At 43.4% G+C, this 18509-nt stretch overlaps 1 protein-coding gene across 1 annotated transcript in view; it reads left to right on the top strand.

Moving 5' to 3' along the window:
* Positions 1-17898, top strand: part of shank2b (SH3 and multiple ankyrin repeat domains 2b) — a 36704-nt gene extending 18806 nt beyond the window's left edge. Inside the window, exons 6-10 of the mRNA XM_044015402.1 lie at positions 1596-1619; positions 4012-4124; positions 4281-4386; positions 5331-7812; positions 16743-17898. Coding sequence (XP_043871337.1) covers positions 1596-1619; positions 4012-4124; positions 4281-4386; positions 5331-7812; positions 16743-17271 — 3254 coding nt within the window. The 3' untranslated portion in view covers positions 17272-17898. The remainder of the gene's footprint in view (positions 1-1595; positions 1620-4011; positions 4125-4280; positions 4387-5330; positions 7813-16742) is intronic.
* Positions 17899-18509: the final 611 nt, after the last annotated feature.

The raw sequence follows: 18509 nt of genomic DNA, 5'->3' as shown, positions 1-18509 counted from the left end.
GGCTTGTTTTGTAAATAAAGTCATACAAGTGAGAACTGTTTTGTTTGACTGAAGCAGCAACAAATCAAATTGATCCAATTGACCTTAATTAAAGGTCAATTAAAGGCTTCCTGCTCTGTGCATATTGCACTTGTCGCCATGATGACATTAAACGTAACAAAATATATTATGCAGCTGTAATATCTGTTGACTTTCTCCTGTATGTAAATATTTGCCTTCCCTGCTTCAGTCAGAAAAAAAATGAACAGAATCATCTCATCCTCCTGTAACCAGCTGCCTTGTGCTCCTTGGCACCGATGCCATGGAATATTCTCAGTGTTAAATACATGAACGTTAATTTGAGTGGTTAATATTGCTTAAATGTATCGATTGATTTTTCCATCAAAATCAGCTCGGGGATGCTCTTCCTTTCACCCTCATTTCTCTTTCAGTGGGGCTGTTGTAAATATTTTCAATGGACGCAAGCTTTGGGTAATGACAGAAGAACGAGTGCGAATACAGACGGCCCAAATGAGGGTAGGAAGAGATAGAATGTGGAGCTCAGAGTAGAACCGCTGCTCCTCCATGTTGAGAGGAGCCAGTTGATGTTGTTCCCGTCATCTGTTCCGTCCTAGGACGATTGGAGGTGTTTCGGGCATGTTCTTCCGGGAGGAGACCTCGGGGGCCGACCCAGGACACGCTGGAGGGATTATATCTCTCGGCTGGCCTTGGGTTCCCCCTGGAGGAGCTGGCAGAAGTTGCTGGGGAGAAAGCGGTCTGGGCTTCCGACCCGGATAAACGGAAGATAACGGAAAGGATGCAAATAGCTTTTTTTATGACTGAGGGGGATAAGCACGCATTAAGACTCCTTGTGACTCGTGTGCATCTGTCACTCAGGCTCTGTTTCTCCTGAGAGCAAACCGTGAACAGTAATTCTGTATTAAACTCTGCTGCGGGTTCTGTTCCCTGCTTCCTCAAAAATATGTTGTTCCATTTGTGGACAGTATATAAGAATTGGTGACATCGAATGACTGCAGACTGTAGCAAACAGTCATAATTTTGCATATTAAGCTTCCGCCTCAAAACATGAAAACGTACACTCTGTCTGGTTTGTCTGTTCGGGCTGCTGTTCAGGAACGTGGTGGCACAGGACGACGGTCTTGCCTTAAGTACATGTAAAACATTTTGTCTAACTTTTTTATTTCAAAGCAATTTCACCATGATACAAACACACTTTGGCTGGTGTGTAGTAGTAAGTATCAGATTGACAGAATGCTGTGTAAAGGAGAGATGACCGGCGAATAAAGGGATGAGTGACAGATGAGGGAACCGACTTGAGTTGCAGGAGAAATATGTGTGGTCAGCTGGTTTTTCCTGATCTGCTTACGTGGCACATTTACATTTCACTCTTTATACCGTTTGACTTGTAAAAGTGCTGCCCTGTCGTCTTCATATTTACATTTTAATGTGCTTATGCTGCTGGAGCACACATTTAAGTAAGGGAGAAAATACAGCGACTGAAACAAAATTGTAAGACAACATCACGAGGGTTTGTGTCCAAGAAAATAGAAAAAAAAGGTTTGAGTCTTGTTTTTATTCTTCTGTTGTTTCCTAAGCCACTCTAAGGAAAAAGAAAGGTGGTAAGTTACTGTAGGCATGTTTAAGTTTGATTCCAGTGATCGGTTCATGTTACACACTCTCATCACTGCTCTTTTTGTTTCATATTTATAACGTGTTGTCTGGCCAGCTCATTTGGCTTTCGGTCGAGCCACATTTCGTGTCTGACAGTGCGTCTGCATGCGTTTTTGTGTTTTAAATGTTGTCGCATGCTTTAATGTTCTGGTGGTGTCGAACGCAGCCATGTTGAAGCTCCTCTGTTGCTTCTCAGCAGCCACTGTGTGTCGTTCCCACTCTTTTACTGGACTTGTATACAGTATGTTCCTATTCCGATGATGAGTAATCCAACGATAATTGAATGAATGAATGAATGACTGTCCTTGGAGTGTTTTCTATACGTTTCAAGGCAGGAAGACCCACAATCTGCATCTGCTCTGTTTAAAATCCAGTGTGCATGCGTGTGTGTTTTTGTGTGTTTTTATGACCAAATGAATATTATGTTTGTTCACTTTACTTGACCAAAAATGAAACATACTTTACTGTCATGTTTCTTATCTTAGTTTGATTCTTCTCTCCTATTTTCTTTCTTCCGTGTCATTGTAGGCTTATGTGATTGTGTGTGTGTGCGCGCGTACGTGTTTGTGTGTGAGGGAGGTTTATTCCAGGAAATGCTTTACTCAGAGATTGTCCTGGGTTTCCATGGCAACCGTGTTGCATGTTGTCCAAAATGCTGTAGCTGTGCAGGTTGCAGAGAGAGAGGAAATTGACGTTTGGAGGAAATGTATTGTTGTTGTTTTGTGTGTGTTGTGCTTGCGTATTTTGTATGTTTTCCCTGTAAACATAGAGAAGGTCATTGATGCTCCTTTCCTCCCCTTTCCTCCCTCTCCCACTCCTCTCCTCTGTGTGTAGATGCGCAGAAGAAGAGGATTGTTTTCCAAGTCACTCTAAGTAATCACTGCCTTAATGCATGGAAGCTTTCTAAAGCATTGATGCAGGGTTGATACAGGATGGTCCCGTTCAGACCTGGCGTCCAAGTCGGTATTGCGTGATTCAAAAGTGTTCAGCTCTAAGTTCAGATGTGAACATCTTGAATGTGTCACAAATTTTGAAGGCATGTACTTTCTTTTAATGTTACAGCTATAGAGTCGTGCATCCATCCACTCGGTCTGGTAAAAATAGGATGTCAAAGAGTAATTCATCCGTGTGGGGGACAAAAGATATTATCACAAGTGGTCACAAGTGGTCACAAGAGACACATCCAGGATAGATTTTGTAGATTCCATTGAGTTCTATCTGATTTTATCTCCCGTTGATTTGACTTTGATCAGAGCTTTTTCAAGCCTGTGTGGACGCAGAAATCTGATCATCAAATTCTTATTTTCATATCAGATATGTGCCACTTCACTACCACACAGACCACTCAGTGATCACATATTTATTTGTTATGTGACATGTATGAGAACAGCCTCATATCAGAATCCATGACATCATTGACCTGCACCGTGGCAAATTCAAACAATGCTGCTCTCCAGAGCTAAGCATGAATACTTTGATTCCGTTGTGAAACAAGTTACATCGTTACATCTATTTTGTCTCCTACATCAATTCGGAGTTGTCTCACATATAGCATGACATTTTTTTCATTGTTGAATACGCATGCAAAACGGTATTAGTGTGCATGCATGCTGTTTGAGAGGGCAGTCACATTCAGATGCAAGACACTTTCGGTCATGAATGTGAACTGTCCTGTCGGATTTGAATTGGATTTGCACAATCAGTCTGATAATTTGAACAAATCCCAGGTGTGAAAAGTCACGCTGAGGAGCGTTCTCCACTTCTGATCAGATCTCTCAGGATAGATGTCGACGCCAGGTCAGAACAGGGCCAAAGAGGCTAGGTCTGGGTTAGCATGTAGCTTCTCTGACCAAAACCCTGCAGGTGAACTCTATTTATCTGATGAATCATCACACACCAGAGGGAAGTTCGGTTCTGCCAAGTTTGCCGTTGACACCTTTCCCAAAGGAAAGGAAAAAAAAGACTGGCGGCAAACTTGAGGAACTTCACCTTCATCTCTCATTTTACAATGAATAAGGAATTGACTCTACAAGTTGGATGGTGCTGCTGAGTCGGCTGTTTGAAAAGAACTTGCACGGCTTCCCAGGCTGGACATAGACACACAGCATTTCATCGTCCATGTCCTCCTGTTCGTAACCCCACCCACCCTCAAAACGTCTTTCAGTGTTTTCTATATCAGTTTCATTGCAGCTCAGGGTGGAAACATAGGGAGGAGGCAAAGTGAATGATTAGCTTGCGTTTGGCCCATGAGAACTTTACAGGCTTTTTGCACACTTGCACACTACACACGCTTTTCGTTTATGTTGTTCACGGATTATGCGGGTTCGTGTTGTCTTGCAGACAAAGTTGAAGAGATGTCACATGCCCAGAAGAGCTCACCTGTCGATATGAAGATCGCTACAATCAAACCACGCCCCTCCAGTCGCTGCTTGGTTACGGCCGCTGATATGAACGTAAGTGAGCAGAACTAAACCTTATGTTTTAATTTGAGGGTGTTGATGAGTTTTCAGTCTTACTGCTTCTTCCGTTGCTCTCAGGTTTGTAGTACAAAAGAGCTAATGAAAAATGTGTGTTGCTGGATGTTTCGTTAACAAAACTATGTTTTGCAGTCCATGTATCATGATCGCCAGGGAGTAGCGGTGGTTCCACCTACTGTGCCAGGAGCCTTCCTGGGGATACCTGAGAAGGGCACGATCAAAAAGCAAAAATCAATAGGTATAATTTATATACAGTCATTTTGGCTTGAAGCGCATGTCCTGCTTTTTGTGCTTTTAGCTTGTCATAATGTTCTACTAATGCTTTGTGGATTTGCTCCAGCAAAATTGAAGCTAATTATAGATAAATTAGAATGATCCAGTCAGCAAAGTGTGCTTTGAGGCGATAATATTGGAGGTCATTAAGCATATGCTGAAACCTCATTCTCAGTGCTGAACTGGAGGGACATCATGCAGGCTAATGTTACTCACAGCTCTTTTGATTTGCAGTGCCATCATTATTATTACAAAAAAAAAAACACCTGCATATTTCACAATAATTGCAACGAAAGCACATTTAGCATGTATTATGGTCAGCTGGGAAAATGTAAAACAAGGGAAGTGGTCTTTCCTGAGAAATAACTAGCGTTCTTCATTGAGTAATAGCCCCAAGCAGCCCCCGGCACATATTCCCCAACCTCTACAGTTGAATCACTACATAACTACATGTATAATAAAAGGAGGAATGCTACTTAATAAAACTGGTTAAATAAAGTCGTATAAATGGACACATACTCTTCTTTAGATACACTTTAATTAATATCGTAGTAATCAAGATTACATGACCCTTTTAGAATATTCTCTGCTGTTGAAATTATTTGATTTAAGGGCCTTTAATATGTGTTTATTATTGTTCTTATTTCAGCTGTGAAACCTTCGATTGGTGAAGTAACTGCCCAAATGAACTTGTAGCAGGAAACATGTTATAGTTGTTTACTTGTCTCATTTGCTCAGCCTTTTCAGAAAATTCAGAAACATCTACTTGGATAAATGAGTTAGGGAAAGGCACTTCAATAAACCAGACATTAACTTTAGAATAAGAGGTCATTCTGAAAATAGAAAAAAAAAATATGGCCGTCTCCCCCAGGTCCTTACATCATTTTCTTTCCGCTCCATTTCTTCAAGGTTCAGAAGAACAGGGATTCCTCACGCCTCCCCTACTCAAGTTCTCCCGCAGCCTCTCTATGCCTGACACCTCAGAGGACATCCCTCCTCCCCCAGCCATTTCACCCCCCTCACCACCTGCCTACAACTCAACTCCTGGCCCTACAGGCAAAGGCTACGGCACCACAAGACCCAGCTTCCTTCAGAACTCACCCAATGCAGTGACGACCATTAGCCGTAACACGGATGTTGGTACGTTGAGGCGTGGCTATTTTCGCCAGAGCTCCGAGCAGTTTGAGAGCCCACGTACTCGAGGTCGCACACCAGTGCCTGAGAACCCTTACTCTGAGGTGGGTAATAAGACTCTGTATGTGCCAGCAAAACCAGCTCGAAGGAAGGGCATGCTAGTAAAGCAGTCCAATGTTGAGGACAGTCCAGAGAAAACATGTCACATGCCAGCAAGCCCCTCAGGCCCAGTTTCCATGCCTACTACACCTGTAGAACGAACATGCTCATCCATCCCCATACCCACAATCATTGTCAAGGAGCCTTCCACCAGCAGCAGTGGCAAGAGCAGCCAGGGTAGCAGTATGGAGATTGAGCCCACCACCCCTGAACACCCATCTCTTACGCCCACTGTTAGTGGAAGTGGAGGTCTGCGTCCTGAAGACACACTTCACTCTTTAAGCAACCCTTTTGCTGCTGCTATTGCTGGGGCAGTACGGGACAGAGAGAAAAGACTAGAGGCAAGAAAGAGCTCAATTGCCTTTCAGTCAATAGATATTGGGGATGATGAATTTAGTAGTCCAGCACCAACCCCTCGCCTGCGCCAGTCAAAGTCCATTGATGAAGGCATGTTCAGTAGCGATGAGCGACTTCGAAGGATATTGGCCCCTCCCACAGAAAGACTTGGTCGTCCTGTTGGGGGTGGTAGTGGAAACATGACTGATTTTAATACTCCTGAGCCCACAGTTGTGCGGGAACCTCTTAACACCAGAACAGGCCAGTGTCCCAACTTGGATAGCCCTGTTAGTCTCCCAGCCACTCCTAAGAGCCACTACAGGGCCAATGGAACCTACCTCCACCCTGTAACAGGCAAACCCTTGGATCCAAATTCTCCTTTAGCCCTTGCTCTGGCAGCTCGTGACCGGGCCATGAAGGAACAACAGAACAATCCTCAGAATCAGCCACCAAATCCTCCTCAGGTTCAGCAAACCCCAAAACACGAAGCACAGTCCCTTCCAATTCAGTCAAGCCACAAACCAGACCTCAACCAACCTCTTTTTATTGACACCAAACTACGCTCTGGGATTGAGACAAGTTTTGCTGCAATTTCCTCAGCAACCATGGGGCGACCAGGCCGAGGCGGCCTGCGGAGGCAGATGACAGAACAGAAGTATGAGTCTGATGGCGCAAGGGAAGAGCGGCAGCATCAAGCTGTTGAGGAGAGAAAAAGTGCACCAGCAGATGTGACAGACACATCACAACTCAAATCAGCCGGGTTATTAATGGTCCACACCAGCACAGAAGCGAGCAACAAGGCTAACAGCCCAGAGGTGGAGGGTCAGGACAGCAACAGGCCATCTGAGCTGAAGGACCCCAACCAACCTGATCCTCACAATCCTTCAACATTCTCCTCAAATCCCCAGCCACCTTCATCGCGGAGGAGCATTCCATTAGGTGAATCCATGGAAGAACCAGTAAAGCTGCCATTCCGCATCCCTCCACCCCCTCTGGCCTCTGTTGATATCGATGAGGAATTTGAATTTACTGAGCCCCTTCCTCCTCCACTGGAGTTTGCCAACAGTATTGACATTCCTGATGACCAGGCCAGTGCCATTGCAGAGTTGCTTAAGCAACAGAGACGCAATGGAGGACCTTTATTACCTCCATATCATGCACACGCCCCGCCACCTGTAACTGACAAACGTATGGCAAACAGTATGCCCCCCTCATATCCTCCTCCTCCACCTGACCCAGAGTCAGGGGTGGGTGACTCGGGCATTGAAGAGGTAGACAGTCGCAGTAGTGGGGATCCTCAGCACATGGAGACCACCAGCACAGTTTCCAGCATCTCCACTCTATCGTCAGAAGGAGGCTTTTGTGACAGCGCTCTGGAGAGCCTCTATGCCACCGCAGATGGACATGCCTTCCTGGTGGATCGGCCCCCTGTGCCACCCAAACCCAAGGGCAAGTCTGTCATCAACAGAACATCACTTTACCATGATGCTCTCATTGAAGAGCCCCCAGAATCCTATGGTTCACCATCTCAGGCGCCTCCACCGTCATCTGCTGAACCTCCTAGGACTCCCAATCAAAGGACATCCAAGCTGTGGGGCGATCAGCCCCCTGAGCTGTGCAGCCCCCCATCTACACCGGACAACAAGAACACCATTATTACTGAACTGAGCTCTATTCTGCAGCAAATGAATCGCGACAGGCCATCCAAGCCAGGAGAGAGCCTTGATTCCCCTACTGGGACCAGGGGAGGTTTTGGCACAAGGTAGGTGATAAGTCCGTCCTTATTTCCAAACTTTCTTTTACTTCTCTTCTTTTTTTTGTCATGTTTTTTTGAAGCATTATACTCAAGCAACCACAATGAGTACATCTATTGTATTAAGCAGTACTTGACTAGTCAGTGGTTATGTATTTAAGACAGGAAATATTCTCTTTTAGACATAGTGGTCAAACTGATAGCTTGTTTTTTCTTTTTTAAGATGCCCTGATATGGATCATAAAGAGAAAGTGTCACCAGTTTTTTTTAGGGACTATGGTTTGCAATCGAAGATTTAACTGTGACAGGTCGCAGATACTGCATGTTGTGCCTCTTCATTTTACATCACATATACCAAGCCTGAAGTTTATTGCATAATCAGCACACATGTAATTGTGCTTACTCACCACAAAGGGTTTTAACCATGTGCAGTATTGTTTGTACATACCATGTCAGGTTTACAGATGCACATTGCTGTGGATTAACATCTTAAATGAAGGTAAATATCTGCCTCTATATGTGTTATTGTTTGGTTAGGAGGTTGTTACAGCTCACCTGGTTTGTTCCGAGTTGTGTGTGGGGTATATTTTAGAGCTTCAGTGAGAACTAGCGGCAAATATTCAAAGCAGCGGTGCGGTGTTGGGCAATAAGAACAAAAAGTTCTTTGTGTTACAGGTAGTGTTTTAGCTGTTATAATACAAATACTTACAGTTTTAAGATTGTCAAACATGAAACTAAATTTGTGGGTGTTGTTTTTGTAAGTGGTCACACTCCCCCAGTGTTGGTGCTGGTAATGTTAGGTAATAGCTGTGATTCATTAAACTATTACAAAGATTACATTCTTATTTGAGAATAATTAATCAACGCCACCTTGTGATGAGGAAAGTGGAGCAAAGGGGCTATATGGGCAAATGCTATAAAACCTGATCTGGATGTTGATTTTCTCAGTAACAGTCATAGCATTATATACAGTATGGTGTATTGTTGGTAAATACAGGTGTTGACATACTGTAGTTCTGTAAAAAGATATTTTTAGTATTGATATACTTTTATTGAAATATGAAGTATTTAATTAAAGAAAATATGAACTGATGTTGGTTTCCTTCAACTATGCCAATTATCATGGAGCACATCCATGTCCCACATAGTGTTGTAGCCCAGTTAGAGCTAAAATGGTTGGTATAGCAGACTAAATCCACAGGTGTTATTATGGATTTTACAAAGCAACATTTTTGGTGGTCTCTGCCTATTTGAAGAGATTAGTCCCATTGTCAGACCTTCCCTCGAGACAAACACTTATAGCCATGACCTCCCATGTGTCAGTGGTAATGTGAAAAACCTTTTCTTTGACAACAGAAGTAAAAATTATTTAAATAAAGGCCTTTTTTTTTTGGCAGCCTCTTTTCATATAGTCTGTGTATCCTGGAGTAAACTGAATGTTTACTTGGATAGACGCACAAAGAACCGGTTGCTGCAGGCTATAAATAAGGTCAACACAACCGTTTACAGTTTGACAGCTCGTGATGTGTTAGTGATGTTTGTTGTTTTAAGATTGATTTCCTGTTTAGCCACATGTTTTGATCGCTCCCAAGGTGCGGGGCTCACATTTGCGGTAACCGGTACAGCGCTTTGATGGACCCTCCACCTGAATCAGCTCAGCTCATGTTTTTTTTAAACTCGTCATTTCCCTGGTATGAGTTGGAAATGAAAAGCACGATGAATAATTAAATCCACAGCTCTCATACATGTTAAATGAATGGTCCCATCGCTCATCAGAGGTATAGACAGTGGAGGAAAAATGTTGATTCTTCTGAAAGCTCCTGCCTTCTGTGTTGGATCAATGTTGGATCAACGCAGTGATGTCCATTCGTGGTAATTACAGTGAGGTGGTCAGCACCTGCTTACGTTCGGCTCTGTGTACCCGCCTTCACACTGGAACTATCATATTATCCTCATTTTCATCCTCTGAAGTTGAAAGTCATGCCTGTTGACCTTTTACACCTTGTACTCATCTCATTTTCAGCTCATGCCTCCATCCTCATCTCCATTTCCTTCACCTCCTCTTTCTTCATGCTCCTCTGTGTCTCCCATCTTTGCAGGTAGGTTCCTTTTGCTGCTTTGACATTATGCTAAGGCCGCAGCCCCAGTGTTGTTCATTATGTTTAGGTCACTGTCATTTGTTACATGAGGTTCCAACCAATGAGGAAATATTAAAATACTGCAGCTCATTTAAAAAGTATAAGTAGGCAGCATATATTTGTGGTTGTGGATTAATTATTCTACAATAAACTTTCGGTTTAATCTCAATCAAGTAATCTGAGAGAGATCCAGATCTCTGCACCTTTATGTGTTCCCAGTCTTGGGTAAAGTCTGGCCCGTGCAAGGATATTTTGACAAATCACATGGAGCGCTCAGAGATAGAGAGGGTTTTCCTTATTGGCTGTTTGACTAAGCAGCTGCATATATAGTAGAACTTCCAGCATTGATTCTGCCTATGCTGAAAAGCAACCTGAAAAGAGATGCAGAGATTGCCAACTGTGTCACAAGTATTTTGCCCCAGAAAAGAAGACATAAATCAAAATATGACTCATTTGCTGCTTCCTTTTATTCACATACAGTATGTAGGGGAAAAGTGTATGTGTTTTTCTTTTTTTCTACTTTTATTTAAAAAAAAATGTCCAGACTGCAGACAGCTGTAGCCGACACTTACGCTCTCGTCACACGATGAGTTTGGTGCACATCTTTCTTCACAGCTTTGTGAAGCAGTCATATGATATAAAGGGTTTTTATTTTGTGGGGCTTTTTGTGGTTGTCTTTTTTCCATGAAGTAAAGGGCGACATGGCAAAAATATATCCCATTTCTATCAATTTTTTTTACGATTTCTCAGGCTTATTTAACACCTGAGCTGATCAGACCCTCTCCCTGTTTAAGAAGATGCAGTCAGTGCCTGTGCATAAAAGCACAAGGACACAGACCATTGCTATCTATTTTTTTTATGTGAACAGTCACTGAAACGCTTCATCAATTTCAAGTAATAAACTTGTCTTCCTGCCCGTTGACACATGAGCCCTGGTACTCTTTAACATGAATGGATCTACCTGTTTTCTTTATCTTCCAGTAACAAGTCTCTGCTTTGCTGCTGTCATTGTTGTGGCTCAGTGCTGGTGGCACCTGTGTGTCCGTTCAGTGGTGATGTCGAAATTTCTGGTGTTCCTCTTGTTGTAACTTAACTTTTAACTGCTATGTGATGTTGTGAGTCTTTAGAAACATGGCACATTCTTTGACCTTTTTTCCCTCTCTCCCTGTGCTGCTTACGTGCGATCAGAACAGCTGTGTTTGGAATAATAATCACAGTTTTTCGTTCGGTTCTGGACGTCACCTTATATTGTTTCATTTCGTATCCAACATGTACTCATCACATGCCAGTAATCATGGGAAAGGCCATGTGACAGGGAACAAAAACAGTGCTGCTTATAACACATGTGTCCCATGACAGCACTCCTTTTAAACATAGTCTTTTGAATCTATGTTTAAAATCAATTATGGAATTAATGGTCAACTATTTTGATAATTGCTTAATCGGTTTGAGGGTTTTTCAGCTTCTTAAAAGTGAATATTTTCTGATTTCTTTGCTTCATATAACAAAGAAATCATTTTGTCTTGTGTTCTGGACAAAACAAGACATTTGATAAGTCATCTTTTCCAGGTTTGAGAATCATTGAGCAATATTTTTTTCACATTTTCTGATGATTTGTGGACCAAATGATTACTTGATTATTCAAGAAAATAATTGACAGATTAATCAATTTTAAAAATAATCATTAGACGCAGCACTACAGGGATCAGCTGTCAGATGGTCATAGATCTGCTGTCAGATGGTCAGAAACAGACGACCCAGTCTTATGATATTTTGTTTCATCTGTAAAGAAAGTTTAAAGAAAGAAAATTATTTCTGTCTGTTTTTGTTATTTATAGATTCATTTGGAAAATGTTCAAAATAATGTGAAACATCATCATGAATATTGTTATTGCAATATCATGATAAATTGTTGCGATATCATTTTAACCTAATATTGCCTTTTTTCCCCAAGAAATTTGGCTTTATTTTTCTCTCGACTGCCCCCTGCTGACCAAACTAGTCTGGGCCAGGTCATTTGAGTTTCAGAGCCCTGGTCTAGGAGAAACCTTTCAAGTATCCCACAACACTTTTTAGATTAGGAGCCAGAACTCCACAAAGAGGCGTTGCTCTCTGCTCAAGAGAGATGTGATTTGTCGCTGAACTTGTAAAATTGAGCTGAATTGAATTACTGCGAAGCTGAACATCATGTTTGCTTGTAATCTGGTCGCCTCCATTGTTCCTCTGAAGCATCTGTGTGTGTGATTCACATGTCAGAGAGAGATTATGGAGGGAGAGTTAGGGTTAGAGCGCCCTGTCGATGAAGGCCTGTGGCGAGTAAAGGTGGCACCCCCACTGTGACCATCAAACAGATGGTCACAGAGAAAGAACACACACACACACACACACACACACACTTGGTGTTACAATCAGCACCATCAGATTTTTTTCTTCGGTCATTTGAGTTTTATTTTCTGTCTTTGTTCTTTCATTCTATTTTAGCCTCCCAGATTAAACGTGCGTTGGTTGTGCCCGTGGACGAAAGGGTTGCCTAGCAACCAGCTGATGAGAGCAGTCTCTAGGCCTGCAGTGATGTCAATCTGAGTCAGGGGAGGGGTGTTTGTGTGTGTGTGTGTGTGTATGTGTGTGTTTGTGCGTGTTGGTGTGCATACGTGTGTTCATGCGTGCGCGCATGTGTGAGATGAATTGAGGATGGCAGATCTAACCCTCAGCAGAGTTCAACATCATCTCCAGCAGATCACGTGCTGCGCTGCTTTAGTAGGCCATGATTATGTAACCCAGCAGAGCAGAGTCAGTGTGTGTGTGCGTGCGTGCGCGCTTCTATAAATAAAGGCAGCGTGTGCATGCATGCCAACAAGTGCGACCCTGTATGTGTGAGCTGGTGTGTGCTCGAAGAGAAGCAGTGAGTGTTGCGATGTGTGGGCGTGGCGAGGTCTCCCACTACTGATATCAATAGCGCTGCATCACTTTTCTCTCTGCTCAGCTGATGCAGAACAAGCCTCGTTCCTGCGCTGAGCTGAAGGCCAGTGAGGGACACGTGCCAATGTTACTTATGTGTGTGCTTGTCCTTCTATTTTTGCATGGACCAGTTTGACTATGGGAGGATGGTGAAAGTAAGGACAGGGATGATGGTTCCTCACTGTCTCACAGACCTTCAAAGGGCTGTTTAAGGATCAGAATGTGGATGTAGAGTGAATGGTGGAGTGAGGGTTGTGCAAGGACTTGATATTTAGTCATATTTAGCTGATCGGCTTTTAACTCGTACGAAAAAACAAAAGCACTTTTCCGGATTGATTTTCAAAATGATTTTATTTGTTTTTAAATATCTTCATGGTCTTGCCCCACAGTATCTGTCCGACCTGCTTCAGCCCTCTGCGCCCTCGCGCTCTCTCAGGTGGGCAGATCAGTCACTGTTAGTCGTCCCTAATCTAAGAGGAAACTTAAAAAACTGAATTCTCATTTCCCCAATTCAGTCCGAACTCTGGGAACAATCAAGTGATAAATGCCACAAGAACAGAATGTTATTAGTTCTTTGTAGCAGAGAGCATAAATAAGACGGAAGAAGCCAAGAAGAGACTTATAAATCAGTGTCATCCAGTGAGTGACACCTTTGTATACTCAAAGAAGGCCACTGAGCGTTGGCATACAAATCACAATGATGAATGAGGAGACTACAACCTGTTAATTGAATTATCTATATTTGCCCTGGTGTATCGATTACGGTGCAGCACGTGAAAGGACGACGACATGTCGCCAAATCTGATGCTTTGTTATTGGCATGAGAGATTGTGGAAGCATGTCCTCTTTATGAGGCTCTTGTTCGCTGGGAAGAAAAGAAAATAAGGTCAGAGCAGCTAAACGAGGTGCTGTTCTAATTAGTCCTAACAGACAATTTCACAGTTTTCACGTCAGTTTAAGTCCTGTAACAGGAACATCTTCCTTTTTAGTGCAGTCATCTCAGTTTAAACTGTCATTGCATAAAAATATCACATAGAATGTTGAAAAACTTGGTTTGGTAGAGCCAGATGGCAGGGACTCATTGCTTCATGAGTATGCTCTGTTTTTCCATCTGTTCTTTTCTTTTATGCTGTGTGTATTTTATGTGTGTGCTTTGTGTGTCTTTACATGCCGCTTATCACACGTCTCATGTCGCCCCTTTGTCTCTGTCTCGTCCGTTCCACACGACGTCCTGTGGAAAAGCCGGTGCTGACTGAGAAAGTGGAAACTGTAAGTTTGTTGCACTGCCCGGCCGAGCTGTAAACAATGGCCCAGTTCCATTTTAACAGAACGACCCCCTTAGTCCCCTTCACTTCCCCTCAGGCTGTTCCATATGTCAGCAGAAGGAGAGAGAGCGCTATCTAGGCTGCACGTAGCACATCGCTGCTAGTGGGAAAAGTCATTTTGGGAGCGAGGAGGTCAGACGTGGCCTGGATTCTGCCCTCGCTGTAGTTCTCCCATCAGTCAGTCCAGTATAAACAGAATCTTTGACGTGTTTCTCGACAGGGAACAAACTCCTCAAGGGAAGTTGAAGGAAGGTGTGAACATACATGCATGGTTTGCTGTTTGTGTGTTTGTGTTGGAGTGCTTGGGGGTATCTGTGTGTTACTGATCACATTTCCCTGCCTCCATCTGGAGCATCAAGTAATGTGAGGGTGACGTCTCTCGCTCTCTCTCTATCACACATACATCTGATTGTCGTGGTGTGACCTGTTTTCAGCAACGCTTAATGACTGACTCATTTCAGTTGTAAAAGAATGTTGTGATGACAACGTTAACATGAGCCCTGTCAGAGCGGCGACAGCGTCGTCCCACACAGCCATCGACTCGTGCAGGAGTAAAGGGGATCCAGCTGTTCTCTGTTGCTGTTGTTGTTTTCAGATAAAAGACAAATCTGTACATTTGGTTACACACACACACACACACAGTATGCAATTTTTGTGTTGTTATTTTTCCCCCAAATGTAATGAAATCCTTTAGTTTAAACTCAAACATTACTGAAAATTTGCACGAGCCATTTTTCAGTGTGTATTAAACTTTTCTGTCATAGGTTGAGTCAGTCAGCTGTGTTTTCGATGGTATGAAGGTCGAAGGAGGTGATATTTTAGAGCTGTAACCACAATTAGGATTGCAAATGACCGGCATTTTCCTTAACTGTTCGTTGAGTGAGTTAAGTCTGCCCCACACGAGAGGATAATTGGCCAGATTTTGGTCCTGATCTGGCCCTTCTGACGATCATAGGTGCCTTCCGATTTAGGCCAAATTATCCTCGAGTAACATACGCAATTTTAACATTATCGAATGATATTCATGACTGAACAGCAATTGGGGTGTGAGCAGAGAACCTCACAAATATCGTGTGCACACACATACACAACAGCTTTTAACTGATGAAGACGAGATCTCCTCCCTGAGTGTTTGGTGACTCTGGATCGTCTAGTCTGTGCATCCTCAAGACTAAAACATTGAAAACTGGTTACAGCGTTCATGTGTCTGGGGTCTCCCACATTTTTAGGCAGGCTTTAATTAACAGTCGGCTAATCATTAGGAATACATTTTCATAGGAATAGTTTTCATGCATTATACATCATACGTCCTGTTGTTGAGTCAGGCTGCAGAGAAACGCTCTCTGTGATGACGCAGTTCTTCGCAGATGTGTGATGCATTCGCTTTTTGCTAATCAACATGGTTTACATCCAGAGAGTTCTGTCATTGATGAGTAGTGATCCTCGAGGAGGGAGTAACATCATGGCTGCAGCTGTGCTCTCCTCTTTCCGTCTGTCTGCCCACTGACGGACAGAAGGAAAGACACATTGTCGATTAGTTAATAACAGCAGTTAATCCACTAATGGGTAATCATTAATTGCAGTAAAGATTATTATATCATTGGAATCTCACACTGCCCCGTGCCTATTTCACAGATCAGTGGTTCTCCAAATTTTTACCCCTGACTCCCAGAATATTCCGAGATTCTCTAAACTGACCTGATCAGTCATAATCAAAGAAACTGAAATAAGGATGATGGCATACTTACTTAAAATATGACTAATGTTTTGTTCCAATTTTGGTAAATGTCTTTCAATTTTTATTTTAATTTACTATATTCCGTCTGTGTGGCGACTGGTTTAAAATGATCATTTGTGGTTGTGTGACAGAATCCCACAAAACAAACATGATAGTCCAGAGATGATGAACATGAGTTCTCTTCCATCAGCTGCTGCACCTTTGTCACCAACATTCTGTAAAGCAAGTCATGCCACCTACTGTCCATTGTACGTTACTACACCATTCAATTCCTCCACCAAACACCGGGTTAACGCACCTGTTAATAATTTATGTTTCCTTTATCAAGCAGTTGATAACAGCAGCAAAACACGCACAGCATGGAAGAGAATGTCCTTCACCTTCTGGCGTGTTTAGCAGTGCAAACATAATACACAGTTATTGTTATAACATAAATTACACAGAAGAAAGAAGAAGAAAAACATGTTGACCCGGAGTAATGACAAAAAACCTCTTGATCAACGAGAAGTTGACATTTTGGCCTTTCTCCAGACAAAGAGTAATGCAGCAAATATCCAATATGTGCATCACCAACAACAACATCAATAATAAGAATTAAAAAAAAAAAAAGAATAATTTAAAGAAACAATTTTGTAACCCATAAAAAAATAGTGTAAAATTTTTTTATTCACAATAGAAGTAACAAGGCAACATTATGATTACTCACCACTATTACATACAGAAGTGCATGAAGTTTGTCTGACCCTGACTCACCCGTCGTCTCCTCTCTCCTCCCCTCAGGCCTCCCCCAGAAGACTCAGGAATGCGTAATCACGCTGCCGCTGCTGCCGCCCTCGCCTCCACGCCACCCAGCAGCCTCCCGTCCCAGCCGCACCCCTGCAGCCCCCCAGACTCCGCCTCCTCCCTCACCCCCTGCTCCTCACTGCCGCCCTCCGTGTCGCCCACCCTCACAGATGTCTTCGGCCTGCCCACTCCACCCATGGGCAGCGGCGGCGGCTACAGCCTCAGCTCCTCGTGCGGTGGCAGCGGCAGCTCGCGCTCCCCTTCGCCGCTCACGCTGATGCAGGCCGTGGCAGCCTCGGGCAAACCCTTCGCCTCCAAACCCATGGAGCTGTGGAGCAAACACGACGTGGCAGACTGGCTGGAGAGCCTCAACCTGGGAGAGCACCGGGACGCTTTCCTGGACAATGAGATCGAGGGTGCTCATCTGCCCTCGCTGCAGAAGGAGGACCTGATAGACCTGGGCGTGACAAGGGTGGGACACCGCATGAACATCGAGCGGGCCCTCAAGCTGCTGCAGGACAGATAAGCCCGAGGACACGGGGTGATGGCGTACAGAGTCAGGGCCAAGGAGACAGAGGTTTCCTTCACTTTAACCGATCTCTTCATCAACATAATCTCAAGTCCTGGATCTGGGTAGAAGTTTTGTCCAAGTTGATGCTGCCTCTTGCCGTTTTTTGTCCTCTCTCATCCTACGTTGTCACCCTCATCTCAGTGCTCCGGTCTCGTCCATCCTCTTCTTCCCTCCCTGCGATCTGAGCATCAGGGGATTATGGGATGTCTGGAGAAACTGAAGGGGGAGCTACGTCATGTCGTGGAGAGAGCGAAAGCAGAGGACTGTCCAGAAGACGAAACACTCTGGAATAGTTTGTCCTCAAACACTCGTCTGGAAGTTTATTTCACACACAGACTTGTGCTCTCACCCGACTGCTTTGGAATACTAAAGACTTTTTCCATATGCCCCAGTGTGGGTGCATGAAAAACCAGCTGAGCTGGTCGTTGCTCCTTTTCTATCTTTGCTAGAATTTGTTCAGAGAATAATATTTCTTCACTAGAGTTCTGCCGGAGTTATATTTCTGGTTGCATCTAAAGTTGTAGAGACAAAAAAATTGAGATAGACTCTTTTTTTTTCTTGCTTTTCACTTGTTTGTGTCAAAGTAAAAAAAAAAAAACATTAGCTGACATGTTTATACAAATGCTGAAGCATATCTTGTGTCCATGCACACACACACACACACACACACACACTCTCTTTATGCACAGGGCCACACATTAAGACAACACACTGTCACTACCAGGTGAGGCTCACTGATGCAGCCAGTCTACACTGAGGACAACTGAGGTGAGGATGTGAGGGACAGACAAAAATAATCTTGAAACCTTGAAATGGTCTGAATTCATAGGGCATCCTCATCCTCTCTTTGGCTTGTGTGTGTGCGTGCCTGTGTGTGTGTGTGTGCCCGGACATGGTTTGCGTGTGTGTTGAGGTCAGTTAATTTCCCATGGATTTGCTATAAAGGCCACAGTGAAGGGAAACTAGAGCTGTTCTATCCTTTTGTACTTGATTCTTCCACTTCATCATTAGTAGATCAACACCAGTCAACATGGCCCCATCGTAGGTGTATGAGACGGAAGTCAAGGTATTTTTTGAGAAAGCGACTTAATTTTGTGTTCCAAGTAAAAAACCAGAAAGAAAGAAGAAAAAGTAACATTTTGGCATTTTCACTCATTCGCGCTCTGATGAGAAGATCAACACCATATTCAGAA

This window comes from Solea senegalensis, unplaced genomic scaffold, assembly GCF_019176455.1.
Source record: "Solea senegalensis isolate Sse05_10M unplaced genomic scaffold, IFAPA_SoseM_1 scf7180000013394, whole genome shotgun sequence".
NCBI lineage: Eukaryota > Metazoa > Chordata > Actinopteri > Pleuronectiformes > Soleidae > Solea > Solea senegalensis.
The sequence above is the reverse complement of the archived record's forward strand: the minus strand, read 5'-3'. Positions and strand labels throughout refer to the sequence as shown.